A 27,276-nucleotide genomic window follows, 5' to 3' on the forward strand; every position below is an offset into this window, starting at 1 on the left:
CGCAACAAATATTTGCTCAAGGATGATCGGAACACCGGTCCCATGAAACCCGCAGAAACCCGCCTCCTCCCATTTCCTAGTTCCCCCAAATTCTGCTGGTCACTGTGAGTCTCAGGGAGGGACCCCCAACCGCCTCACTCCCCGGAGACAGAGTGGACCCAGAGCCTTGGGGGCCGGTGGTTGTAAACAGTTTTATTGATGGGGAGGGGGTTGGGGGAGGCAAACCCCAGAGAGGGTCCAGGACTCAGCTGGCCACTCAACTGGCATGCATGGTCAGCTGGAGGTCAAGGGAGAGGTCACAAGGGGACGGGTGGCATGGGACCCTCTGACCACCCTGGGGCCGTATTTACAGTGGGGCCCGCCCGCCTTCCCCGCCCCCCCCAGACCACCAAGCCCTTTAGACAGCTGCTGCCAGTATGACTTCTGGGCAGGCCCTCCCGGCCCCCCTGCCCGGAACCCCTTCTTGTCTCCCCCTCAAATTCCTAACCGGCACCTAACCACTTTTGGAAGCCCCGGCGCCGGGTCAGCCAACGCCCAGGCCGCTGGGGCCACCACCTCGCACACAGACAGGTACACTGCACGCGTGGCCCACCGCGACACACACACACACACACACACACACACACACACGCCGGCAGCAGCCCTCGTGGGCACACACACGCACCTCCCTCCCCTTCCTGGCCCCTTGCACACGAACACGGCATGCACACACACACACACACACACCCACACACGCCAGGAGCCTGGGTTGAGGAGGGGCCTGGAAAGGGGCGGGGCGGGGAGGTGGGGTCTGCAGATGCGGCCCCTCCCCCGTTCCACCGCCTCCAAGCCGCGCCCCCCCACCCCACCCCGGCTGACACCCCGAGAACGGAGTTGTGCAATTGGATAGAAATCTGCAAAAGAAACGCCAATTGGAAAACAAACCCAAATCCACGCGCAGGTCAACCTCAAATCCACAGCACATTCCTCCCGCCCTCCCCCACCCCCAAACCGCGTCAGTGTCCCGCGGCCCCGGGCGGGGCGGGGGCGGGGCGGGGGCCGAGCTCGTTGTGCTTCCGTGTGGCCGAGGGGCCCCCCCCACGCGGGCGGGGGCGGGGGTCTTGAGCACCCACTGGAGCTGGGCCGGCTCTCTCGCTCCTGGTTCCCGTGGCTGGCACCGCCGAGGCGTCGGGCCCCGGCCTAGGGCACGGGGGGCGCAGTCCTGTCCGTGCCCCCGTAGGCGAGGAGGTGGGCCAAGTCCGTGCCGGGCCGCACGTGGCGGCCGCGGTGGCGGTCGCCGCCGGGCCGGGCCTCGCCGCTGTTGAACGTGTGCGTGCGGCGCAGGGCTGCGGCCGGCGGGCCGTGCGGGCCGGGCCTCCGCAGGCTGCCCGTGGGCGGCGGGCTCCAGGGCCGCGGGAGGCCGTCGGCGGCGGCGGCGGCGGCGGCGGGGACTGGGTCCGAGGGGCCCGTGGGCGCCGACACGACGCGCCGGCGGTCGGGGCTGGCGTGCGGGGTGAGCGGGAAGTCGCCGTGCGACGCGCGGCCGGGCCGGGCGTAGAGGCGCGCGTCGGGGGCCGGCTCGCCGGGCGCGGGGGGCGCGGGCGGCGGCTCGGGGGCACGGGCGGGCGCCAGCAGCAGCAGGGACGAGGAGGCGGAGGCCGGGAGCAGGGGGTGGCCGTGCTCCCAGGCGCGCGCGCCCAGGGCGTGTGGATGCGGCGCGGGCAGGCGCTTCTGCGGCAGCGGCGTCTGCTCGGGCGTGGGCAGCAGCCCCGAGTCCAGGTCGTGGGGGCCGCCCTGCAGCAGCGTGGCCTTGGCCCAGCCGTTCTGCATCAGAGGGGCCAGCAGGGCCTCGGGGGGCCCCCCGGCGCCGCCGACGCCGCCGCCGACCACGCCGCCGACGCCGCCGCCCCGGCCCCCGGGGCCCGCCGCCCGGCGCTCGCCCAGCCGGCTGACGCTCAGCACCGCCTCGCCGCCGCCGTGCGCCAGGATGGCCTCCTTGTCCCTGCGGCGCGCGAGCTCGCGCCGCTCGCGGAGGCCCACGTACCAGCCCACGCTGAAGCCGGACACCACGGCGCCCACCACGAAGGCCGCCACCGACGACGTCACCAGCAGGTTCACCGACACCAGCCCGGCGCGCTCCTCTGCCAGGCTGGCCCGCAGGAGTCCTGGCCGGGAGCGCCCGCGTGAGAGGGGCCTCGGGGACCGGCCGGGTGCCCGCCTCCCGCCGCCTGGGCCCCTCCCCGCTCTGGCTGTCCGGGCGGGCCTCTCCAGGGGGGGTCTGTCCATCTGTCCGTTGGCTTTTTGGGGTCTCTGTGTCTCTTTCAGAGCCCGTCTGCCTGTCTCTTGGGGTCTCCCTGTCTCCTGGGGTCTGTGCATCCTCTCCCCAGGCTGTCGTCAGCTCGGTGGCCTGTCCCTCCCCTGCCACCCCTCCTGGAAGTGGGACCGCTGCCTTTCCAGGGCCCTGACCCCGGCCACCACCCCCAGCCCCCCTATTTGGGCCTGGGCCGCAAAGGGCACTGGGAGAACCCTGGGAGTCCCCAGCTCCCTCCCCTCCCCGCCTCCACGTACCTGTGCAGTCCCCTAAGCCCGAGGTGCTAGCCCCCGACACGTCCTGCTCAAAGGTGCCTCTGGCGGGGTAAGAAAGGTGGTCAGCAGAAACCTCTCTCCCAGCCTGATCAGCGGGCGGGTGGGTCATCCTCCCCTACGCCCTCTCCCCCCAGTACCTGGTGCCGGGGCTGAGGAAGACACAGGACCCATCAGGGGCCCAGCCGCAGTAGGGGTCCTGACTGCCAATACAGTTCCTAGAGCAGACAAGTGACCCAGCGGGCCCGTCAACCACAGTCCCTCATGGGGCAGCACTGTCACTTCCAGGAGCCCACGTGACAAATCTGCGCCAGAGGCTGCTTCTTCCCCACCTTGTAGATGAGGCTCGGGACAGCTCACGGTTGCCCAAGTGGCAGCCCCGCGACGGGAGCCCAGGCGTGGTTATTGGCACGAGGGCGGGCTCAGGGAAGGGTTTCTCCATGGTGAGGGCGCACGCTGAGCCCAGGAGCCCACCAGAACTTTACATCGGACCGTGTCCCCTTTTTTAATGACAGGGAGACGGCGGTCTCCCTGGCCCCCAGCGCCTGCTTCTGCTGCTCTTAAAGATGTCAGTCAGATCTCATACCTTCCTCTGCTCACAGCCCTCCAGGGCTCCCACCTCTGAAAGCCCAAGTCTCTGCCCTGCCCCACGGGACCCTGCCCCTGCACGACTGTCCCACTCCCCTCCCTGTGGCCCTCTCTTCCCTCCCTCCCCTCGCTCACTCTGCTCCAGCCAATCGGGCCTCCTTGCTGGGCCTTTGCTTGGGCTGTGCCCTTGGCCTGGCTCATCGGCCTGGCTCATCGGCTCCGCTCACCGTTCAGTGAGTCAGGAGGCTGCTGGGCCCTGGACTTGACCTTGGCTCTCAGGGCCTCCTGTGCTCATCTCCCCTCGCCTCCCCCTCACCTCCGCAGCCCGCCCCAGGGGCACTCACTTCATGCAACCTGAGTACTGCTGGCAGCGGGCCACGGGGACGCGGACCACGCAGCGGGGGAAGGCCGCCAGCAGGCCACCCGACGCTGTGTCCAGCTCCAGGCTCAACAGCCGCCGCCCTGCCTCGCCGTCGCCCGACCGTCCGCACCTGCAGGTGAGCAGACTGGTAAGACTGCCCGCCGGGCCCACCTCCCGACCTCTGCCCGCCGGGCCCACCTCCCGACCTCTGCCCCCGGCACCTGTCTGGCCGGTAGGTCTCAAACTCCTCCAGGAAGACACTGGGCCCAGTGGTGCCCGAGGTGCTGGCGTTGGGCCAGATGAGGAACTTGAGGACGGTGCCCACCTCGGAGCCCAGGAAGACAACAGTGTGGTTGCCCCAGGGGCCAGCACCCACGTCCACAGCCACTCGCGTCAGCTGGTGCCTGGGGCCAGGGTGGGCAGGGGTGAGGCTGGTCCCAGAGTCCCTGAGGTGCCCTGGGCACTTGGAGAGACACCACCCATGCCAGGCAAGGTGGGTGTGGGAACAGGGGTGCCCATCACAGAGGCACAGACCCCCAAGCTGGGCCCCAGCCTGTGCCTGTCTTCCCCTTCACCTCCCGCCCCCGCCCCCCCGTCCCTCGCACGCCGTCCCGTGTCCCTGCCTAGTTTGCTGTCTGGAGGGCCTGGCTGCAGCAGGATCGCTGTCCCCCTTGCCCTCGTGCCCACAGGTGGCCCCATTCTTCCTCTGTACCTGTCACCCCAGCCTGGGCTCTCGTCACCACTCACTGCCCACCGCCCCCCACCGGAACCCCAGCCACGCCTGGGGACTGACCGCATCAGAGTCCGCACAATCCAGGGCGCGTGGCCCAGGGAGGGCACCGCTTCGTCCATCAGGGGATGGGTCTTGACGAAGTTGAGGATCTCATCGGGGAAGGCGCTGGAGGCATTGTACTGCATGCCGGGGGCCGCACAGCACCCGGGTCTAAGTGGGGAGGAAGTGGAGATCAGGGCGGACTCGCCCATCCCTACACAGGGGCTCTGACTTGCTGGGGGGACTGGCTGCCCTGCCCAAAGGGCCTCAGTTTTCTGCATCTGGATAATGGGTACAGCCGAACTCAGCCACATAGAACCACCTGGAAGTCCCAGCCCTTCACCCTAGGGTCAGGACCCCACCCAGGCACCTGGCTCAGGATCAAGGGGGCTCTCACCGGGGCCGTGGCACCTGATCCTCCGGCACGGGTGTCCAGATGGACTCGGGGGACTTCTGCTCACGGAAGCGGCCTTCAAACACAGCGGCCACCTGAGTCATGTCAAAGGCGCAGACAGCTGAGCCGGGGATGCTGGGGAGTCAGGTGAGAGATGGCGGTGAGGCTGGTGGAGGGCGCTGCCTTGGACAAGCATGCCCAAGAGCCTTTGTCCCCGTGAAGCTGTCAGATGTTCCATCCCCAGGGCCAGAGACGCCTCCCCCACCAATACAGTCACTCTGTTTCCTCAACAGGGCTCAGACTGGACCACAGCCTGGCCTTTCCACAGCCACCCGTGTCCCTCCATGGCCGCCCATCACCACTTGCCTGGACGTCCAGTCTCCCAGAGGCCACTCTTGCCCCCTTGCAACCCATGCCCCAGGGGGCTTTTCAAAAATGCACGTCTGACCTTGTCTCTCTTCTGCTCCTCACTCTTCCATGGCTTCCTAGAGCTCTCAGGATACAGTCCAGGCTCCTCTCGGTGGCTCGCCACCTCTCTGCCCTCTATCCCCTATGCTTCCCCGTCCCCCCTCCTCTCCAGCCATGGGGCCTCCATCCTATTGTTTAAACACACCAAAGTCACTGCAGCCTCAGGACCTTTGCACATGCTACTCCTACAACTTGGAATGTGCTTCCCTCTCCTGCCATCTCACACCGTTGGTGGCTCGTTCTAATACTCCCTCCTCCAGGAAGCCCTCCCTGACCCCCTCCTCTAAAGGCAGAGGATGAGGACATCCCCCATCTGGACTCTTCTGACCAAGGGGCCACGGAGGGTCAGTAGCTGGCTCTGTCCCACCCCAGCCTGGGGCTGACGCTGCTCGGGAGTCCCAATCTGGCCCAGCCCAGGACCCAGGGAATGTATGACGAATGCGGGAGCTCTCCGCTCCTGTCTCCACAGTGCCCCAGTCTGCTCCCCTCGGGATCCTCTGACCTGTTGCTGGGGGTAGAGAAAACAGCGAGGACCACGGGCCGGCCCCCCAGGCTGACGACACCGGTGACGGCCTGCAGCACGTTGAAGTAGAAGTGGGAGTCCCCGGGCACAGAGCAGTTGAGTCGCGCCTTCAGGAAGGATGTCCACTGCTTCTCCAGCACCCGAGGGGAGCCTCCCAGGTCATTCTTGCACACCCGGGCCACGCGGGACACCACCACCTGGTGTGACAGCAGACAAAATGGGGGCGTGAGCCCTGTTTCCGCAGGCCACACTGGCCATCACCCAGTCCGGGATGGAGAAGTCTGTTGACTCGCAGCGTGACCCCAGACCGTCACCATACTCCTCTGAGCACCGCACTCCCCAGCGGAGACATGGGGACGTCAGTGACGGCCCTGGCGCGTGTTTACGGACCGCTCACTGTGCACCAGGGACATAATCTTCATCATCTCCTACATCCCTCCCAAACTCCACAAAGGAGAAGGCTGATATCCCATTGTATAGATGGGGAAACTGAGGACCAGAGAAAGAGAAGTGACTGGTCCAGCGTCCCACTGGGAGCAAATGGAAGCATTCGCACTTAACTGTCCAGCCGCCTGCACGGCGTGAGGGGTAGGCTAGATGGGTAGGTGGACGGTGGCGGGATGGACGGATGGATGGACTAGCAGATGGGTGGATGGATGGATGGACGAATTTGAATGCGGTAATGATGGACAGTGAGAAAAATAATGTAGGAGATGATGTGTGTATGGATGGATGGACGGGCGGACGGACAGATGGATGGCGGCCGAGTAGATGGGTGGGCAGAATGGACACCTGAGTGGATGGAACTTGGCGGGGCTCAGGAACACACAGGGGGGTGAGTAGAAGGTGTCTGAGAAGGAGGGTTCCTAGGCTGATGGACGGACAGCGGGAGAAGGACAGGTAAGTGGTTGAGACGTGGATGGTGGACAGGCGAACAGCCACACCAGGACTGGAACCCAGAGGTGTTACCTGCCTTCAAACCCGTGAGCCTCACCCAGGGCCGTGTGTAACAAGGCCGCTCCGGAAATGTCTTCCACCCTTGGTGGCCTGGTCCTGGCTGGCGTGGAGGGTCTTGAGGACCAGAGGGGGAGGGTGGAACCTCTTGCCCCAGGTGGGGATTCATGGCTCCGCCTCTGCTCCCCAGAGCCTCCCACCACCAGAGCCTCTCAGCTGCATGCCCCCTACACCGGTGCCTTTTGGGGGTGGGAGAGAGACGCGCTCACCTTCTCCAGGTAGTTAAACTCCATTGCGATCTCCCGGAAGAAGAAGTAGATGTGGCTGGCCCACTCGACCGCGTGGACAAAGTAGGGCTCTGTAGGAGAGGAGGGGTCAGAACCCAGCCCCTGACATGAGAAACAGTTTCTGGGGCTGTGAACACATCAGCTCGGGTGAAGGCTTTTACAGTGAAGGGGGGACATTACCCAGACAAAATAAAATACTCAAGGATTGGGGGGGGTGTTGGGTGTCAGAATCCTAAAATCACTGTGTCTACCCTCCACAAACAGCAACATCTACTATTTTGGTCACCTTCCTCCCTCATGTGTTGAAGAGCTAAGTGCCCGCTAGTAGTTCCATTTCAGGCTTCCAAACCACCCATTTCCAGCAAGTTTTACTTTAGATCCAACTGAAAGCTTTCCTCTAGCTTTATCTTCAAAGAGGTCAGTAGGTGCCCAAGATGAGATGGGGGTCCCCTCCCTGTCTCCTCTGGGACTTTTATTCTGGTGGGGGGATTTGATGAACGCCTGCCCCACCTTTGAACCACTTGGAGTCATGTTTCACGGTTCGCAGAGTGGGCCGGTCCCCCAGGCTGCGGTAGATGACAGCATCGATGGCTAGGAAGTCGGTAACTGTGGCCGTGAAGAGCATTCCCTCTGGATGGCCGTGAGTTAGGGGAAGCAGGTGAGAAGTTAGACGCCAGGGGCAGGGTGGGTCCAAACTTGATCTTCGAAGATTGAGCCCAGAGCTCAAGGAAGCTCCTGTCCCTTGGCTGAGCCCTGATCCCATCTAAGCCCGAGCCCAGGCTCATCTCCAGCTCCCCCTGCTGAGCCCTGACCTTGGCTGAGTGCTGAGAGTGGCCAAGATTCTGTTTCACAGAGTCACCTTCATCAGAACCCAATTCCGAGAGTGGGACACTGGGCAGGGCTGGGGCCCCATCAAACTGTCAGAGCTGGGGGCACTCACCAGAGAAGAGAGCAACGTTGGCATGTTTGGGGTCGTAAGGGCAACGGGCCATGCCGCTGATGTTGTCCCCGAGGGGCTGCAGTGTGTCCATCTGTGGGGGGCATGGGGCCTGAGTGATAGAGCTCCTGGCCACCCCGGCAGCACCCCCAACCCGTGAGGAGTCCTGCTTCCACTTGGATGCTGTGACTTGGTCAGCCATGTAATCTAGGGCTTAGTTTACTACTCTGTGAACAGGTCTAAGAATCAAGTTCGGTTAATCCTATAACTGGCTTGTAGCTTAAGTAGCTATGGCTTCCCGGATCTCTTTTGGAAGCCTCCTCTCCAGCTCCCTGTGAGGGGCCGAGGAGGGCATATCCAGTAAGGCTTCCCGTAGGAGGTGACGCGGTCTGGGGAAAGGGCTGGGCCAGCGCAGGGCAGGTGAGCCAGCCAAGACCGGGAGGTTGGACCTGGGGCACCAGGGCTCGGAAGGGCGGGGACTCACACTGTAGTTGGCACAGACGGGGTTGAAGGCATTGGAACCGCACACAAAGAGCGTGGATTCGTCCCGAAGAAGCAGCACCTTTACAAAATTTCGACACTCGCCCTGGGGTTGGTTGGGGGGATGGGGAAGACAGAAGCCATGTTGAGCGTGGCCCCGGGTGTGGGCGTGCCCGGCGAAGAGGGCTGGGGGGGAGCCTGCGGGGCGGGGCCGGGGATATGGGCGTGGAGAGGACCGGAAGCACATCAGGGGCTGAAATGGGACTGGATCTTCCAAGTGACTGAGGGACCCGCCAAGGCGCCCAAATACTTTGCGTCGGCGGCCACTGAGGGATGGAGTTCCGGCCAGAGCAAGGCTGTGGGCGTGGCCATGCATGAGGACCGCTTGTGGGCATGGCCAGGCTCCGGGCATAGCCATGGCAACGCGAGGCATCAGGCCTGGGATGTTGACAAGGACCACTGCGCATCCGCGAGCCGGGCTGGGGCGTGGCTTGAGGCGTGGCTGGGGCGTGGCCAGGGCCACTCACCTCCTGCTTGCCTTTCATCCGACACACGTTGATGTCACTGGGGTTGGAGCGCCAGGTCAGTTTCTAGAGCAGAGGGAGTGGTGAGGCGAGCGGGATCCCTGCCGCCCAGTTCTTGCTCCCCGGCACCGGGTCGGGGCCCCTTGCCAGGAGCCTCGAGTGCCGCCCCCACCCCTCCCACCCGGGCGCTCTCCTCACCCGCTGGTACCGCAGCTCCGTGGCCGTGGGGGGCTCCAGCTCCACCCGGTACAAGTTGTCCCTGGGGCAGAGGAGCCGCTAGTGAGGATGGGCGCCTCCAGCCCCCGCCCCCACTCTGCATTCTCCTGGCGACAGGTGTGTCCCACACGTAACACGCAGGGGTGTGCCAGAGCCTCAGTCACAGGCGACTCTGACGCTGATCACGCCCGCGCGTGCTTGTGGGTGCCATCACGCGCCTCCTCAGGCCCTAAAAGGACCCACAGGTCCTAGCACAACCCACACTCCTTGACACGCCCCATCACGCTGACACGCCCCGTGGCCTTGGGGTCCTACTGCCAACTTGATGGACTGTCCGATGCTTCTTCATCAGCCACCGGGTGCCCCTCCCACCACCTCTCAGCCTCCTCCAGGCTCTTCCCTCCACCCTCCCCCTGCCCCAGAAATTGCCTTGGTCAAGGTGAAGTCCAGCAGTCATTTCGACGTCCTCCTGCCCCTCTCGCACTGCCTCCCTGGCCCAGGCCCCCTTCTCCTAGGAGCTCCTCAGAGACGCAGCTCCCCACCCGCTCCCCTCCTGTGCAGCCTCGTCCACTCTCCCGCCCCTACCCCCGCATCCATGGCAGGACGACACCCACCGTTCTGTCTCCAGCCCAGCCCTCCCCTGAGCTCTAGACTCGGGGGTCCAGCTGATCTTGGAAGTCTCTTTGCAGGGGCCTCCCAAGCGTCTCACACTCAGCTCAGCCATGCTGCACCCAATTGTCCCCCACACCCGCTCCTGCCTTGTCGATCATCTCTGCTAAGGCTGCCCTGTCCTTCCAGAGGTGAAGGTCACAACTTGGGAGACACTCTCAACTTGCCGCTTCTCCTCACCTCCCACAAATCAGCCAGTACTGTCAGTTCTGCCTTTAATGTCTACCAAGAATTTACCAACTTCTCATACACTCCCTAGGCACCACCCTCATCCGACTGGAACCAGGGCAGTCACCATCGCCTGGGTGCCCCCCCCCCATCCCTCAGTCTGTCCTTCCCACAGCAGCCATCAGGAGGTACCCATGAGCACCTGAGTCAGGACCCCCTCCTCTGCCCACAGCCTTCCATGGCTCCCTCCTCACTGGGGTAAAAGCCCTGAGGCCCATAAGACCCTGCACAACCTGCCCGGTCCCCTCCCCGCCCTCCCCACCTCCCCATCTCTCCCTCCTCCCCATCTCTCCCTCACCCACTCTGCTCTAGCCAATTGGGCCTCGTCAATGTTCTCCCAACACACCAGGCCAGATCCTGCCCCAGGACCTTTGCACAGATTGTGTTCTCTGCTCCCATTTCTCCCTCTCCCTGAGATGTCCCCGTGGCTGCCTCCTCATCATTCAGGTCTCAACTGAAATGTCACCTTCTTGGAGAAGCCCTGGAGCCCCACATCAGCACCCTCTGTAGAGACCCAGGGAATCCTGACCAAGGAACTGTCTCCACCTCTGGACACACCATAGCGGTCTCCGGGCTGTAACAGGTGGAGTTCGGTCAGCATCCGCTATAAAGTCCCACCCCAAAGATGCCGATCTGAACTCCAGCCAAACAATATGACCGGACGCGCAAACCTCCCCAAAATGCTGCCGCCGGCCCCCCACACCTCCCCCTGCACACTCTGCCGGACGATTCCTCATACCTGTCCCCGATGAACAGGGTCCTGTTAACGCGCAGGACTCGCTGGATGTGGAGGTCGTCAGGACCCTCTGCAGGGGTCAGGCGTCCCGGCCCGCTGCCCACGAACACGGGGTAGTGGTTCAGGTCTGGGGGAGGGGTGAAGGATGGCTGTGAGCCTGGTCTGGTGAGCCCCTGGGGGAAGTGGGCAGCAGACCCAGCTGAGAGTGAGACCCTCCCTCAGGACTCGGGCTCCCCCGGGACCCCCACTTACAGTCTCTGGGGGCCACGCTAAGTGGCGGCGGCTCCTCGGGGAAGAGGCCGTTGGCTCCCCCCAGTAGCAGCAGTAGGAGCAGTGGGGCCGGGCGAGGAGGGGGCGCTCGCGGGGTCCGCATGGCGAGGTCGGGGCGACGAGAAATGAGACCTGCGGGCGAAGGCCGGGCGGTGAGAGGCGCGGCATGCACTCCCGCCCTCCACCGCGAGATGGCGCACGCGAGCCGCCGTGGTCGGGACCTTCCAGTGCCAAAACACTCCCTAGCCGGGTAATAATAAAACCTAACACGCCAGCCGCGGCAGTAATAGTAACGCCAGCCCTTGTTTAATCATCAGAAGGACTTTCTAGGGGCGCCTGGGTGGCTCAGTCGTTGGGCGTCTGCCTTCGGCTCAGATCCTGATCCCAGGGTCTTGGGATAAAGCCCCGCATCCTGCTCCCTGCGCTGCGGGAAGCCTGCTTCTCCCTCTCCCACTCCCCCTGCTTGTGCTCCCTCTCTCTGTCAAATAAATAAGTAAAATCTTAAAAAAAAAAAAAAAAAAAAAAAAAAGACTTTCTGACCATATCGCTGTGAGAGCTCCAGAAACGGTTTCTAACCAAAAGCTATTAAGTACAATATTTAAATGACTTTGAAATGAAATGATATTAAATAATTTAAAAAAAAATTAAAAATCACGATAATGAGAGACACAGCACTTAACCACATGTACTTAAATAATTCAATCTCAAAACAGATATTCAAGAATTCTTACAATTAAATCACAACAATCCTGGGGCGTCGGGGTGACTCGGTCGATTAAGCGACTGACTCTTGATTTCTGCTCAGGTCGTGATACCAGGATGGTGAGTTCTAGCCTGGCGGGGGGCTTCCCTGCTCAGCGCTGGAGTTCGCTTGTCCCCCTCCCTCTGCTCCTCCCCCCCCACCCCTTGCTTGCTCTATCAAATAAATTAATAAATACATGAAATCTTTAAAAAAACCCACAACAATCTTAAAATGAAAGGCTCAAAAAAATTTTCAGTCTCTCAGAATTGTATAAACCACAATCTGGGAATTGCCATAGTTTCGAATCATAAAATGTTCCAACTGGCCGGGGACCTCAGAGGGGCCCCGGTGAGTCTAACTTCCTTACCAAGTCCAGCCTTTCTGACCTCTGCTGGAATACCTCTGTGACAGGCACCTCACTACCTCTCAAGCGAGCATGCTTTCCGCTCCCGTTCAAGGTATTTGAAGAAGCGGCCCGGCTGTGCAGCGTGGAGACTCCCTCCGGGTGACGATCGGTTGGTGGAAGTGTGAGCAGAACTCACCCTCTGGAACCCAGCCCTCCACACCCCTACCGGCGGGGGTACAGTCTGGAGATCCTGAGTGAGAAACCTGCAGCCTCGTCCTTCCGGGGAGCCTCAGGCAAGCCCTGTGCCTCAGTTTCCCCGTCTGAGCAGCAGGGACATCGTTATGCCCTGTCTTGGCCTCAGAGCTCCAAGATTCCGAACCCCGGGAGGTGAAGGTGATGTGGGAACTTTGGCCCTGGGGAGCCTGCCTCTGAGGATTCAGGGCCAAAAAACAGGAAGGCCTTGCGTGGACTAGCAGAACTTCCTTTTTATGACCCTGAACTTCCAGGATTTGTGACTCAGCCGATGCCCGGATCCCACGTGTCCATGGGACAGGCCTCTACTTCCTTAAAAGCTTCCTTCCCTGGCTCCTCCCCTGCTCCGCAGCCTCCCATGGCTCCCAGTGACCCTGGTCTGGGTCCCAGTCACTGCATAGCAGTCAAGGCCTCTGCACCCCTCCCCCACGCCCGGTGAGGCCTCCAGCCCACTGGGGCCAACTCCACCCCCAAGCACTGCCTGCCCCCCCCAGCCTCCTCCCTCACAACACCTGCCTGGGTCATCACAGCCTCTCAGGTGCTCTGCCCTTTTTTTTTTTTTTAATAAACATTTTCTTTTTATATTGTGTTAAATATATATACCATAAATTTACCATCTTAACCATTTTTAAGTGCACAGCTCAGCTGAGCACACTCATACCGTCATGCACACATTCCCCACCCTCTGCCTCCAGAACTTTCCATCTCCCCAAACTGAGACTCTGTCCCCAGGAAGCACGGACTCCCCATCCCCTGCCCCATCCCCAGCTCCCACCCTCTCCCCTCTGTCTGTGCAGACGGGACTCCTCTGGGGCCCTCCTGCGGGACGGGTCCTTCTGGGTCTGACTCCTCTCCCTGAGCCCAGTGTCCTCGGGGTCCCTCCGTGTCATGGCAGGGATCGGGGTCACTTCCTTTCTAAGCCTGGATCGTATTAATATTTAACGTAAGAACCTTCCAAAACTTCCATTCACTGGCCACACAGGGCTGCACGAGTTCCAATCCCAGATCCGGCATTTACATGCTGTGTGACCCTGGACAGGTTTTGCCTCTGGGCCTCAGTTTCCTCATCTGTAAAATGGGTACAGGAGCAGTCCTGATTTCACAGCCTGGGGCGGGTGATTAGCACAGAACCTGGCACAGCACAGGTGCTCCATGAGTGCTGATTATTATGCTTCCTGTGGCTGCCGTTACCATGGTAAGTTCCAGAAGTGGAGGCTGTGTGGTTTCCCGGAATTACTGTGTAGAGTCCCCCACTGGCTCTAGCTCTAGGAATGGTGTAACAGTCAGCCCATTTTACAGATGTGAAAACTGAGGGTCTGATTTGGGGGCTGCGGTCCCGCCGGAGAGGATACGGCAGCTGGGTCGAACCCAGGGCTCTCAGGCTCCAGGAGTTTGCTCCTAGGCGGTGGGCACCCTAACGACCTCAACACCCTAATGACCACAACAAGATCAATAATCACCCAGCCGCTGCCCTCGACCCTCAGCCCCGACAGGCTAATAGTAACTTAATACCAAAGTTCAAGGACGGGCAGACTGAGGCCCCAGGTCAGGATGCAACCTCATGACTAACTTTTTCTCCTGTTTTTCTTAACTTTGTGATGCAGCAGCTGCAGGCTGGGAAGGGGCTCATTTGGGCCCTCTGTCCACCGGCCCCACAGATCCATCCAAGGACCCCGGGGCTGACCTACACTGGGCTGTTCTTGCCAGGACATGTTTCTCCTATCTGTTCCTCCACTGAAGGACAGCCCCGGTGTCCCCTAATCCAATAATGGGGCATTGACCTCCCTGTCCCCTCGGTGCCCTGTAGCCCAGCTCCCACCTGGTCTCCTGGCCTTCAGTCCTGCCCCTTCAGTGTCCTCCTCAAGGGAGCAAAGGAGTCTTTCTAGAACTCAAATCTCACCCTGCTCTAAACCAGGGTCTCTTCCCCTTGACACTGTTGGCATTCAGGGCGACTATTCCCTGGGGGGCTGCCCTGGTACTGTGGGGTGTTGAGCACCATCCCTGCCCCCTCACATGATGCCAGGAGAATCCCAGTGTGATAACCACAGATTTCCGCAGACATTTATTCCGTGTCCCCTGGGGGGCAAAACCAGCTCCAGCTCCGCTCTGAACTCTTCCATGGCTCCCCACTGTCCTCAAAATGAAGTCCCAGCTCCTCCCCTCATTCTATCACCACCTCTGGACATCTGTGCATGCTGTTCCCCCTGCCAGGCCCACCTTCCTCCTGCTCCCAGGAACAGGTAAACTCATTCTTCTTGGACACCTCCTCCAAGAAGCCTTCCTAGATCAGCCCAGCTGGGCTTCCTCAAGGCTCCCAGGTGCCTGTGTGTTCTCCATTAGTGCCCTGACCATCCTACCTACTAACTGCCTGGCTCTCTGTCTTCCCCACTGGACTGTAAGCCTCCTGAGTGGGCAGGACAGGGTCCTGGCCAGCACTGTGTCCCCAATACCCAGCACAGGGCCCTGCATACAGTAGGAGCTCAATAAATAATAAAGGTACCAAACATCAAGCACTTACTATGTGCCAGGCACAGTAAATTAACTCATTTAACCCATACCACACGCCCAAGAGGTGGGTGCTGTTTATTCGTCCCTTATACAGATGGGGAAACGGAGGCTCAGACATCGACGTCATGGACGAGGGGAGCTGAGAACCTGCTGCAGAACGGAACCCCATGTGCTCTTCCTGGGGAGTCCGGGCCACGTTGGGGCCAACTCACTGTACCTGGCCTCGGTTTACCCCCTGACCTGGAGTAGTCCTCGGCCCCTCCCCCAACCCCCTCAAGACCATCTGTTTCTCTTCATGAGACTCAGCGCGCCTCTGCCAGCCGCCAACCAGCACCCACCTACCCAGATGAAGCCCCACCACCTGCCCAAGCACCTGGCCCCAGAGAGCCCCCAGCAGGGCCAGCACCAGCACGTGGCCAGCCTGTGCACCCTGCAGAGTGGGGGGGCATTCCTTCACCCACATGTTTGCCTGCCCGTGGAAGGGATGTGCCTCCTGCCTGCGGCCCTGGGAACCCACAGCAGGGACGGTCATAAGGCCACAGAGTGCCAGCCCCCATTCAGGAGCCTCAGGCTGTGGCAGGACCTCTCCGCGGGAACCCCGACCATCACTCCAACGCGCAGCGCATGGTCCCATTGTACGGATGAGAATACTGAGGCAGAGGCAGAAAACCCTCAAAGCCACCCTACTTGACCTCCTCAGGTCCTCAGGGAGCCCCCGGACCGGACCGGCTTCTCCACCCCTTAGCTACTGTAGCCTTGACATATGTTCCAGCTTCCTTCTGGAAGACTTCTCCCACCCGGCACTTCGCCAAGCCAGGGTGCTGGGCTACCGTTCGGCCGGGGTCTTCAGCGAACATTTTAGGACCAGCTGGTAAGTTCCAAACAACAGACAAAACGTAAATCTTGTCGGGGTTTTCACCGGATGGGTGCGAACTTCTGGACCAGGCAAGTCAGGCCTGACTGGCAGCTGAGGCTCCCACCCCCAGCAGTGCCTCGTCGGTCACCCCGGTCACCCCTGCCTCAGAGTCCTCCCCAGCTCCCCCCAGCCTCATTCCCTCGCCCTCGCGCCCAACGCCAGCAAGTCCCGTGGGCTCTGACTTTAATTCACCCGGAATTCTCACTCCTGTCCAGTCCCTTCCTGATCAGCCCCCATCGTCTCCCGCCCGGACCCGCACAGTCCCCTCCGCCCTGGTCCCACGCTCCTGCCTTCATCCCCGCCGCCAATGCCACCGTCTGTCTTCCCCACGGTGGCCAGCAGAGGGCGCCCGTGAGCAGTTGCGTCAGGTGGGCTCTCCCCTGCCCACAGCCCTCCAGGGCTCCCACCTCCCGGGGGGAAATCCTCCTCCCTGCAGCCCCGCAAGACCCTGCACGACCCGTCGCCAGCCCCCGCCCCACCCTCCCCTCCTCCCCATCGTCCCCTCGCCCACTCTGCTCCAGCCACACGGGCGCCCTCCAACAGGGCAGGTGCGGTCCTGCCCCGGGGCCCCAGGGAAGGATAACCGCATCTGACCTTCCTTCAGTCCCCGCTGCCGCCACGGCCTCAGGGCAGCCCCTCCAGCCCGACCCCCCTGTACGCCACGCACCCCTAGGCCCCTCCCCACCCAGTCTCACACTCTCAAAGGGTCCAAATTAGATCCTTTGCTCCGCTGAATGTGCTTCTCAGACCAGAAGCATCGGCCTCACTTGCAACCCTTAGAAATGCAGACCCCGTGGGGCGCCCCGGGGGGAGGCGGGGGGGTGTGTGTGTGTGCTCAGATGGTTGAACAGAGGCCTTGGCTCGGGTCATGGTCTCTAGGTCCTGGGATCCAGCCCCACGTCCAGCCAGCTAGGTGGGGGGTCTGCTTCTTCCTCTCCCTCTGACTCTCCCCCTGCCTTGTGCTCTCTCACTCTCTCAAATGTGTAAATAAAATCTTAAAAAAGAAATAAAGAAAAAGAAATGCAGAGCCCCAAGCCCCGCCCCAGACCGGCCAAACGAGAGGCTGCCGGTAAGTAAGATCTCGCAGGGATCGGCGTGCACAATAAACTTTGAGCATGGGTACCCCCAAATAAAACTATCGCCCACAAATCAGCCTGTTCAGAGCCCATCCGCCGCCCCCCACGGACGGCGAGCCCTGTGGCAGCGGCCTGTGAGGCCGCGGTCTGCGAGGCGTCTTGGTACAGCCCTGGTGCTCCATGACGGCTTGTTGTAAGTGAATGAACCAAGCGCCCACAACAGGAGCGGAGTCGGGATCTGCTCTCCTCCCTGGTGCCTCTTGGCCCGCGTCCATGCTGTGTGGGTCCCCCCCCGCGCGAGTCCACAGGCCCCGACGGCCACCGCGTGCAACAGCCTCTGCGCAGTCACACGTACCCATAGTTGCAACCACCATGCATGCGTGTGCCCCGGCCGCGGCGGGCCGCCTACGCGAGTGTGCACACGCCCGTGTGTCACAGTTCACACACCCATCCCTCCCCCCTCCCGTGAAGCTGCTGCCTGCCCCCCCCCCACCCCCGATGGCTTTCCAGCCAGGTTTCCGAGGACCTCAATCAACCCCCGGTGGGCCCCAGGCTGGCCAACCCCCCCCCCCCCCCCGGACGGACAACACTGTCAGCTCCCCCCAAGCGGCGGGGTCTCCAGCAGTGCCCGCCCAGGTTCAAATCCCGGCTCTGCCCTCCGACGGTCCCCTCCCCGTGAGGGCCTTGGCTGTCCCACCTGTAAGCAGCAGGTTAGGACCCATCCCAGCCGACCGTGCGATGAGAGGCCCTGGTGTGGACCAGCGCCGCCCGCAGAAACCCGCGCCCGCACGTGTCCTTTTCCATTTCCCGGCGGCCGCGCTCAGAAGGGGAAATTCATTCTAATAATGTGCTTTATTTAACCCAATAGATCCAAAATACTGTAATTTCCCCCAGTAACCAAGGTTAAAATGATTAACGAGACATCTCGACGTGCCGTTTTCCGCATTTAATCTTCGGAATCTGGTATAGGTTTTGCATTTAGAGTACAGGTCGACTCAGGCCAGCCACACATGGTGCGACCGTCACACGTGGCCGGTGGCTGCCGCTGGTGACAGCCCAGCTCCAGAAATAAGCCTGCAGCTAGGGAGGATTCGCCCACCCTCTCTGCCTCAGCAAGGAAGTTCTACTTTCGATCAACCTTAAATTCCTCTTGCTTCCAGAGGCTCCCAGAAGCTAAAAGCCTGGGGGCTGCAGTTTTGGTCCCTCCTCGGGCCTGGGCATTTCCTGCTCAGACTTTTGAGAATTTGGGCTTGAAGGGCAATGCCACCCTCCCCTCGGATCCCCCTCCCCCCAAGCAAATCTTCACAAGCTCAGCCCCCACCATGGTCAAAGGCCTGTGATGGCTCCCTAGTACCCCACCGAAGAAAGAGCCCATTTCTGTGCGCTGACATTTAAGGATCCCTCCCACCCTGGGAATGACCTTAACCTTCACTTACCCTCATCTCCTGCCAGGCATGCCCTGAATTTACCAGTCAGGTCTTTGCTCAGACTGTCCCCTCTGCCAGGGGGACAGCTTCAGCTTTCTCAAGGCCCAGCTGCTCCCCAGAACCCCCCTCCAATCACCCAGACATAGTCCCCTTGCTTTTGCTCCTTGAAGCCCCCCAGCCAACTCCTGCTCGCCGTCTATATCAGCTCCATGTGTGGATGTCCCCTACTCCAAGAAGTCCTCCTTGACTGCCCTGGCTGAACATCATTGTCCCAGGCCTCCCCCAGCCACCAACCCCACCAACCTGGGAGCCTCTGGGTCCAGCTTGGGCTCCCTCTACCCTACAGGGGAGCTACGCATTCACTCCTTAGATGAGCAATTATTGTGTGCCTGCTGGATGCACTGTTCCAGGCACAGGGACGCAGCAGTGACCAAGACAGTGGCAAAGCCCTGTCCTTGCAGGGTCCCCACTCCACAGGGGAGACAGGGGGGGTACACATGTTACCAAAGGACAGTAAGAATGGCAGGGGTTGGCAAAGGGGCTGCTCAGGTCCGGGGTTGGGGGACCCCTTGCGGTGGGACAGTCCAGCTGCGGCCTGGGGCTTGAGAGCGGGGAACAGCGTTGAAGGTGTGGGGAAGGGTGCTCGGCAGGGGTAATGGCCTGGGGGCTGGAACTGTTCCAGGAGCAGCAGGAAGGTCCCAGTGGGTAGAGGGAGGTGCAGGCCCTATTTTGAGAGGGGTCCCCCGGGATTAGCGCCCTCTCTCCAGACCAGACACGGCACCTCCATTTTCTCCTCTGTAAATTAAGGCACCACACCAGGACCAGGTAGGCAGGGGTTTGCTTGACATGCGATGGCCTCACTGGGTGGCCTTGGGCCGGCAGCTTGCCCTCTCTGGGTCCCTCTGGGACGCCATAGGGGACTCAGTGACTCTGGGTCAGGCTCGGAGCCCCTGTTTCTCCATCTGCTGCAGACTGGAAGGGGCAGGATGTGCGTTTCCAGTTCCATAGAAGGAGCTGCTGTCCGCCTGCCGGCCCCAGGATTCCAGCTCCGGGGCCCGGTGTCCCCGGGGGGATCGAGTAACCCAGCCCGGCAGCCGGGCCCCTGTGCCTTCCAGGTCTAGTTACCAGCTCTGCTTACAGCTGCCTCCTCCAGCTGCCTCAGTCGCCCCCTGTGGCCGCCCCGTTGGGCTTCGGGGCTGTCTAGGAACTTGGCAGAGCAGCCAGAGGGAGTCCCTGGGGCCCAGGCCGTGGAGGGGCTGGGGAGAGAGGCCCCCTCTCCCTGCAAAGGCTGCCGAACGCCGGTTAACTCATCCCTGGCCAGCCTGGGGTGGGGTAGCGGGGTGCAGCAGCCCCCCTCTGCCCATTGGGGCCACAAAGGTACCTCCGGGGTGCACAGTAGATGCTCCAAGAATCCCAGTCCGAGAGTGTCCCCCTGGACCCGAACAGCCCCTACTTGCCAAAGAGCGCAAGGATGTGTTTGGTCCAGACATTCCGGGGACCTACTGTGCTCCAGGATGGCAAGAGGGTCGGCTGCCAGAGCTGGGCGTTCTGCAAACCCTCAGTTCGCGCTGAGCGTCTCTTTCGAAGGCGCCTCCACGGTGCTCAAGAGTTCCCGAGCCTCCCTCCCTCTGTGCGGCCCACGCGGCCCAGCAGAGCAGGGATTTAAGCTAAGACGTCAAGAAGCCCCGTGCGGGGCCCCAGGATTCGCATGTCTGGACTCATTTCCTGCCCACCCCAACCCAGCGAGGTGGAGACCAGCACCAGCATCTCTGCATCGCTGTGGAAAAAGAGGCCCAGAGACGTGAAGCTGCCTGCCCTAGATCACACAGCACAGAAGCATGCGGCTGAGTCGGAACCCAGGCCACTGGGTTCCACTGCCTCTCCCCAAGTGCCCGCGAGGTGCCATCTGTTTACAAGGCTGCCCAGCCCGAAATGCACGTTTGTGGATAAGCAAGCGGAGAGCCAGAGAGAGGCTCTCCTGTCCCCAGGCCACTGGGAGAGCCAGCCAGGGTGGGGAACAGGTGGAAGAGACAGGACCTCAGGTGGGGTCACAGCAGCCCCCAGGGCTCCAGGCCCAGACGGGGTTGGGGGGGGGGACTCCTGGGTAATTAATTTTAATCACTGTTTGGAAATTGGGCCGCCAGGAGGCAAGTCGGAAGCAGCAACTTGTAATTAGGAACGGGGAAGGGGGGGCTGCTTTCTCCACGATGCAGCGACCATTCTGAGAAAATTAAAGTGTCATTTATACCCAGCGGGTAATTAGAGGGCCCGGGAGGGGGCCGCCCAAGGGGGCTGGGGGCTCCTGGGGAATCCAGAGTGGGGCTGGGGCTGCGGGGTGGATACCCACGGATTCCCAAGTGGAGAATTCTGCGTAGGCCTGAGGGGCAGACAGACCCTGTCCTCAGTCCCAAGTTGAAGGAAATGCAGAGTTGGGCCCTGCTCTTGGGCTCAGTTTTGGGGGACGGAGGGGAGTAAGGCTTGGCTCTAGTGGGTTCCACTTTAGGGAGAACAAAGAGATATGGTTCTTCCCCTTGGGGTCCAAAAAGGTGGTGACCCAGGTCCTCCTTTCTTGGGATTCTGGGAGCCCTCCTCTCCCGCAGGTTGATCCCTCCACCCAGATTCCTCCAGTCACTCTACCCCTCCACCAGCGGCCCTGTGTGGGAAGCCACAGGGATCCCCAAGTGGGACAGGACCAGAAGGGCAGATCGGCAAGAGGACACCACTAAGAGATGCTGGGCGGGAAGCAGGCAGGGCTGTGCTAAGTGTTGCTGGGAATGGAAGATCTGGCAAGTGAACTTAAAGAAGACAAAGGCGGTATATAGGTCCTGGGGGACGGCCCTGGGGTCAGAGTGGACCACAAGTCCTGGTGAGTCAGGGCTCAGGAATGGCAGAGATGCTGGCAGAGTGACGTGGGCCCTGGGGGATGGGGCGTGAGAACTGTGCATCAATGGAGAAAAGATAGTGAGGGCCAGAGGACCTTGTTTTCTGGGTGACCTCAGGGAATTTGCTACCCCTATCTGTGCCTCATTTCTCCCCAGAGCCGGAGGCTCAGACCTTCAAAGGGAAAATGAGAGCAAACACTCAGGGGGCATTTATTGCATTCCAAGCCCTGTGCTGTGGGCCTTACCGAAAGGACGAGTAGGGTAGATGGGAGGCGTTCTTCTTAACATTTAATGGTTGAAGAAACAGGCCCAGAGTGGGTGAGTGACAGGCCCAAGTTTGCACAGCTAGGAAATGGCCAAGCTGGAACTTGAACCCAGGCCGTATGGTCTAGACACTACACTCACAACCATAGTCCTCCCTATGCCTTAGAGAAAGGAGCCCTGTTTCTCTCCACATCATTCTGTAAGCAAGTCCCAAATCTACTCCATCCCCAACTTCTTTCCCCCTCTCCTGCCTCAGCTAGGTCGGCCCCCATCATCGCTCATTTGGACCCGCACGGAGGCCTCGGCCCTGGTCTCCCAGCTCTGGCCCTTTCTGCCTGCAGGCTGTCCTCCCCACAGCAGCCAGAAGAGGGCTGTGAGCCTGGGGTCAGATGCTGCCGCCTTGGCCCACAGCCCTCTGGGGTTCAAGCCTCACTGGGGGTAAAAATCCAGGTCTTCCTCTCAGACCCCCAAGGCCCTGCAAGACCGGCTCCTCCTTTCCTCTCTCTCCCTCACTCACTCTGCTCCAGCCATGCAGGCCTCCAAAGCACCCAATGCACCTGGCAGGGTCCTGCCCCAGGGCCTTTGCACTGCCCATACCCTTTTCCTAGAATGCTCTTCCTCCAGATACCCGCATGACTAGCTTCATCCCATTTCCCAGGTCTCAGCTCAGATGCCACCTCCTTAGAGACACGCTCTTTGACACCATCAGCTAAAACAGCCCTACCCTCCTCAGCTACACAGCCCCGGAAACCTTATTATACTTGAGTTACTTTATTTCTCTAGTTGGTATCTGTGTCCCCACCTGGCTGTGAGTTCAACAAAGGCAGGGCCCAGTCTGCCTTGGTTATTGCTGGGCACCCAGTATCTGGCACCTAGTCGAGAGACACTTATTAAATTATCCGTCGTCTCACGAAATGAGAGCAAAGACCACACAGCTCCAAAGGAGATCAGGTCCAGGAGCCACAAAGTTTCTGCTTCTCAAAGTTACTCCTTTTTCCAGAGTAAGAAAAAAGCAGGACTATGCCCAACATGTTAACTGTATCCTCTTCTTTAAACGTTCAGCCCTACGGGAGAGAGAATGGCATCTGTGCTTTACAAATGGGTAAACTGAGTCTCAAAGGGGGGCACGACTATGTGAGTGAATGAGCAAAGACAGGGACTCAAACCCAGGTAAGTCTGATCCAAGTGGGCAACCTCTAAGGGCAATCGTTCAGAGAGGCTGTCTCAACTGCCCAGGGCCTCTGACTCCTTGGCCTCTGGGAAAGGAAGAAGGTTCTAAAACTATCAAAACATGTAGCCCCCCCCACCGCGAACTCCTACTCATCCATCATTGCCCCAGCTTCGATGCCCCTCCTCCGTTCATCTCCTCTGATGGTTGGGCAGAGACCAACCTTCCCCAGTCCCATTTGCTCTGTGCACGTGGGCTCTGACTCCATGTAGCAGAGGGGGCCACCGTCCGTGTGTTTCCCCTTCTCCAGCCTGGAAGCACCCTGAGGGCCAACTAGGGACCGGAACAAAAGCCTTTTCTCTGGGATCCCAGTGTCACCCAGCATGGGGTTGGCCCACGGGGGGCCACTAGGAGCTTTTGTTGAGTGATTGATGTCCTCAGCTGCCCTGGACCAGGTCTCCCCTAGGGCCCCCCTGGGAACCCATATTCCTCTTCTGAGCTCCAGCAGTTGGGAAGTTCTCCCCTAGGTCCGCTCTTGCAAGGCAGGCTCAGCCCGGGGCCAGCATGCATCCTGGGAAATGTAGTCCTCACTGGCCTGGGCCTCCCTCCCAGCAGGCCTTGGGGCGGCCACCAGTGAAGGGTTGGCGAGGGGCTGGTGGGGCACCGTATCCCTGCCCAAAGGAATGGAAGAGGGGTCTCCGGCCTCCCAAGTCACGTCTGTGGCACATTCCAATGCCTGCCACTTTACATGGACATCCCCAAAGGCCAGGTGACGAACGACCGTGATAATGAGAGCACGTGGCTCAGGTCCAGACCCATCAGGCCACACGCTGAACCCTGGCTCTGGCGGGCCAAACCTGCGATGTCTGGGGTGGTGGTGGGGGCGGGGGCGGTCTGCAGCCGCTCCTGGGTAATTCAACCACAGGATGTGGGGCAGGTGGCTGGGGCCTGGGTCTGAGGCTGCCTGGAGCCTCAATTTCCCTACTTCTGCTAAATGAGGCCACACTCACAGTCAGCCCTTGTCACTGCTGGGTCTTAGAAGAATCAGTCTGAGAATCCCCGGCCCCTCAAATGGCTTAGAGTTTCAGAATCACAGTATCTTAAACTTTATAGTTCAAAAAACCCCACAGTACCTGGAAATTTAGAGGATCACCAGGGCCTAGACCAGCATCAGGATTATTTTTGCAGGATTCTGGAAAGATGGTTATTGACCTCACTTGCCTGCCTCCTGGGACAGGCAACTCACTACCACTCCAAGTAGCTCACTGGGTGTCCAGGAGCCTGTCTCCTGGTAACTAGCCTTCCTTCGGGCTGCTCAAGGTCTAAAATGTCGCCCATTCCCTCCCCTGCTCTAAAACCTTCTGTGGCTCCTAACTGCCCTTGGGATAAAGTCCAAGCTCAACTTGACATTCCTGGCCCCTATCCAGTTCTCAGGCCTCACTGCTTATTATCTCCCACCCTTAAAATAGTCCAGCCTCTCAGGGCGCCCCCCCCCCCCGCCCTCTTGCCATTCCTCTATCTTGAATCTCTGACCCCCTCTTCTGGCATCATCTTTCCCATCCCCCAAGTTCAATGCCAGCACCCTCTCCTCCAGACAGTCTTTCTGACCTGACCCTGGCCGAGGCCTCCCAGGACCCCCATCATCTTCGGACAAAGGGCCCGGCAGGCAGGACAGGCCACACCCCGGGGTCAGCTAGGGATACCGCCTTCCCAGGAGACGGGAGCGACCGGCATGTCCTTCAGCCTCCAGGGACCCAGCTCACCTGTCCTGCGGGCTGACGTCAGGGTCACCTTTCCAAGGACAGTTTGATTTCTATCTAGGTCCAGCCCCAGCAACTACTGTCTCAAGCCCCGGGCAGCCCCAGCAGATGACTCCAGCACCTTCCTTGCCGGGTGGACACACGCAGACCCCAAACCTACAGGAGGAGGGGCCCCTCCCACGTAAGCCATACCCCCGCTGGAGGAGACACCGTCTCACCTCAAAGCAGAGGAGGCGAGGGGACCCTGAGGACGCGCGGGGGCTCAGACCCCGCAGAAGGGAGGCAGGGACTGGAGGCAGAGCGGAGAGGTGCAAGTCCGGGGCATCCTGGTGTCCCTTCCCTTTGACTCATCTCCCTTCACTCAGGCCCGGAGCCCAAAGAGCACCTCCTGGGGAGATGGCAGCCCAGAGAGGGCTAGACACCTGTCTGAGGTCACACAGCTGTGCTCCTCCTCTTAGCCCCAGCTTTTTCCTCTACACTGAACTTTTTCTTTTGGAGAGGGCTGGGGGCACTGGAGACTCCAGGTCTAGACTGCCACGTAGCTCAGGGTGGACAGGGCATGGGGGTCTCAGGAAACCTCTGGGGGGGGCTCCTGGGTTTCAGCTCCTGTGGCAAGTCCTTTCTCCCTTGACCCTGTCTAGCAACCGCAGGAGAGGAGAGGCCTGGCTTTCCTCTTTGCCTCTTCTGCCTATTTCTTGAGACAGTTTCCTCATCTACTTTTGGGAACAGGCCAGTTCATGTGGCATTTGAATGAAGCTTTTTTTTTTTTTTTTAAGATTTTATTTATTTGAGAGAGAGAGAGAGCATGAGAGGGGAGAAGGTCAGAGGGAGAAGCAGATTCCCCACGGAGCTGGGAGCCCAAAGTGGGACTCGATCCCTGGACTCCAGGATCATGACCTAAGCCGAAGGCAGGTGCTTAACCCACTGAGCCACCCAGGCGCCCTGAGTGAAGCTTTTGCCAGGCGGTCACCTACCCAGTATTCAAGGGATCTCCTGTGGGCCACAGTGACCTCCCAGCCAACTTCCCAGAGAGCTTAAGACCCCCTCCAGTAGGGCCCTTACCCCACCCGGGAGCCCAGGCGGCTCCCCACACACTGTACTCATTCTAAACAGAGTTTAGAACAATTGCCCAGACACATCCCCAAGTTCACCCCTGAAGGAAACCAACAGCGTCTACTAGGATGTGGGAGAGAGGCTGGGTGCGGGGCGCCATGGAGGGGATGCTTCAGCCAGCAGACTCCCTGAGAAGCTGAGAGAACCCAGAGAAACATGAAGAAATGCAATTTTGTAAATGCGGTAGTGGGGGGTGGGGAGGGTCTCTTCTGTCGGTCCAGCCCTTGGCCACACTTCCACGTTCCTCCTTAAGCCCAAACCCAGTTCCCCAAAGCTTGAAGGCCTCTTCCTCTAACTCCAAGCCTCAGTTCCTCTCCAGTCTTCGGGTCAAAGATGACAACCTCGATGGGGCGGGGGGGTGGGCACGAAGGGGCGGGGAGGGTGACCCTGACGCCAAAGACCTCAGCCAGAGAGGGCCAAGCAGGGGCTGAGGGTCTGGGAACCGCCTCCAGCCCCAGGACTCTTGCAAATACTCCCAGCTCCAGCATCTACCCGTCCAGGGCAGGGGCTGGGGGGTGGTTCCTACAGCAGCGCCCCCTCTGGGAGGTGCCCTAAACTCTGAGGGCGCCCGCAGGCGGAGAGCAGGGCGGAGGGGGGGGCACGTGACCCCCGCCCCAGGGACCAATCAGCGCCCGCAGGAGGGGGGCCACACTGGGCGCCCCCCACCTCTCCCGGCGCGCTCGGAGAAAGACGCTTTCTTTGTCCCTTTGTCAGCTCTTGGGGGGCCCCGAACCCCCAGGCCCCCACTGCAACGGGGGGATCCGGAGCGGCTGGCTCTCTCCCCTCACTGCGGCCCCTCCCCCGCGGCCCCGGGCCCTGGACTCTTTCTGGGCCGGGCGTGCGGCAGGAGAGGGCTCAGGGGCGCCCTAGGTGCGGCGGCCGGACCGCGGAGTGGGGTGGAGGGGCCTCACAGGGCCAGGACCACCGCACCGGTCCCGGGTCCGCCTCGACTTAGCTCTCGGGGCTCCGCCCCCCAGCACCACTCCCCACCCCCGGCCAGCAGGCCCCTGCGGGCCCTGAACCCCCCACCTGGGCCCAAATCCAGCTCCCCAGCGGCGCAGCCGCGAGCCCCGTTATTGTGCCTCCCACGGCCCCCCCGGACAAAGTCTCCACCCGCTGCGGTGCCGACAGAACCCCCATTATAGCTCCACATACAGGCCCCCAGGCAACAATCCAGGCCCCCCCAGCTGCGGTGCCATTAGACTCCCCCATTATGGTGTTTCATTCAGCGCCCCAGGCCCAAATCCAGCCCCTTCAAAGCGCTGCTCCTGGACCCCCCACTACACCGTTCCACACAGTGCCCCCCCCCAAATCCAGCCCCCTCCCCAGCTGCGTCGCTGACAGATCCTCCCGCGACAGCGCTCCACAAACCCCCTCGCGGGCCAAATCCATCCCCCTCCCGGCGGCGGGGCCCTCAGGCCCCCATCCTAGCGCCCGACCGGGCCGCCCCAGCGGACAATTCAGCCCCCCAGCTGCGTGCCGACAGACACCCCGGGACTGCGCCGCCCCCAGCCCCCTCCCGCAGACGCCCCGGGGCGCTTACCTCGGAGCCGCCGCGCCGCGAGTGCGCGGGAGGGAGCGCGAGGGCGGGAGGGCGCGGGCGGGGGGGGGCTCCGTGCGCGCACCTGTCCCGGCCGGGCCGGCTCAGCCGGGCATCCCGCGCGCGGAGGGGGCTGGGGGCGCGCGCTCTCCCCGCCCCCGGCCCGCGGCGCCTCGCTGGGGGAGGGGGCTCAGCCCCGGCCCCCGGCGCGCTGGCGTCGGCTCCGGGGGGGGCGCTGCGCGGCGGCCGGACCCGGGGCGCGCCGCGGCCGCATCTCCTCCGCCCGCCGCGGCCGCCGCTGCGACTCGCGGCT

General features: G+C 61.4%; 1 protein-coding gene and 1 long non-coding RNA gene across 4 annotated transcripts; one reads left to right on the forward strand and one right to left on the reverse strand.

Moving 5' to 3' along the window:
• Nucleotides 1-172: 172 nt before the first annotated feature.
• SEMA6B (semaphorin 6B) lies at nt 173-27,251 on the reverse strand. 3 transcript variants are annotated; one of them, XM_059159538.1, is made up of 17 exons: nt 26,967-27,251; nt 10,952-11,101; nt 10,703-10,826; nt 9,049-9,109; nt 8,854-8,916; nt 8,331-8,432; nt 7,850-7,940; nt 7,420-7,539; nt 6,892-6,980; nt 5,648-5,865; nt 4,681-4,812; nt 4,305-4,454; nt 3,733-3,915; nt 3,495-3,641; nt 2,703-2,780; nt 2,548-2,606; nt 173-2,144 (listed from the first exon to the last, which is right to left on the reverse strand). In XM_059159538.1, the coding sequence occupies exons 2-17, from the start codon at nt 11,070-11,072 to the stop codon at nt 1,180-1,182; spliced, it is 2,703 nt and encodes a 900-aa protein (XP_059015521.1). In that variant the 5' UTR covers nt 11,073-11,101; nt 26,967-27,251; the 3' UTR covers nt 173-1,179. The 3 variants fall into 3 exon arrangements, with proteins under 3 accessions (XP_059015521.1, XP_059015522.1, XP_059015520.1); XM_059159539.1 differs by lacking the exon at nt 26,967-27,251 and adding an exon at nt 12,254-12,501; XM_059159537.1 differs by lacking the exon at nt 26,967-27,251 and adding an exon at nt 12,079-12,501.
• On the forward strand, nt 3,913-5,649 carry LOC131823335 (uncharacterized). Its single transcript, XR_009350556.1, has 3 exons — nt 3,913-4,004; nt 4,201-4,824; nt 4,971-5,649. It is a non-coding gene; the product is annotated as an uncharacterized LOC131823335 (long non-coding RNA).
• Nucleotides 27,252-27,276: the final 25 nt, after the last annotated feature.

The sequence above is a fragment of the Mustela lutreola genome, chromosome 2 (genome assembly GCF_030435805.1).
Source record: "Mustela lutreola isolate mMusLut2 chromosome 2, mMusLut2.pri, whole genome shotgun sequence".
NCBI lineage: Eukaryota > Metazoa > Chordata > Mammalia > Carnivora > Mustelidae > Mustela > Mustela lutreola.

Coding starts and splice junctions, on each gene's coding strand:
- SEMA6B (XM_059159538.1), bottom strand. CDS start 11,072: ATGCGGACCCCGCGAGCGCCCCCTCCTCGCCCGGCCCCACTGCTCCTA. Junction 8,433..8,853: donor GGATGAAAGGCAAGCAGGAG/GTGAGTGGCCCT, acceptor AACCAACCCCAG/GGCGAGTGTCGAAATTTTGT. Junction 3,642..3,732: donor GAGACCTACCGGCCAGACAG/GTGCCGGGGGCA, acceptor GCTCACCTGCAG/GTGCGGACGGTCGGGCGACG.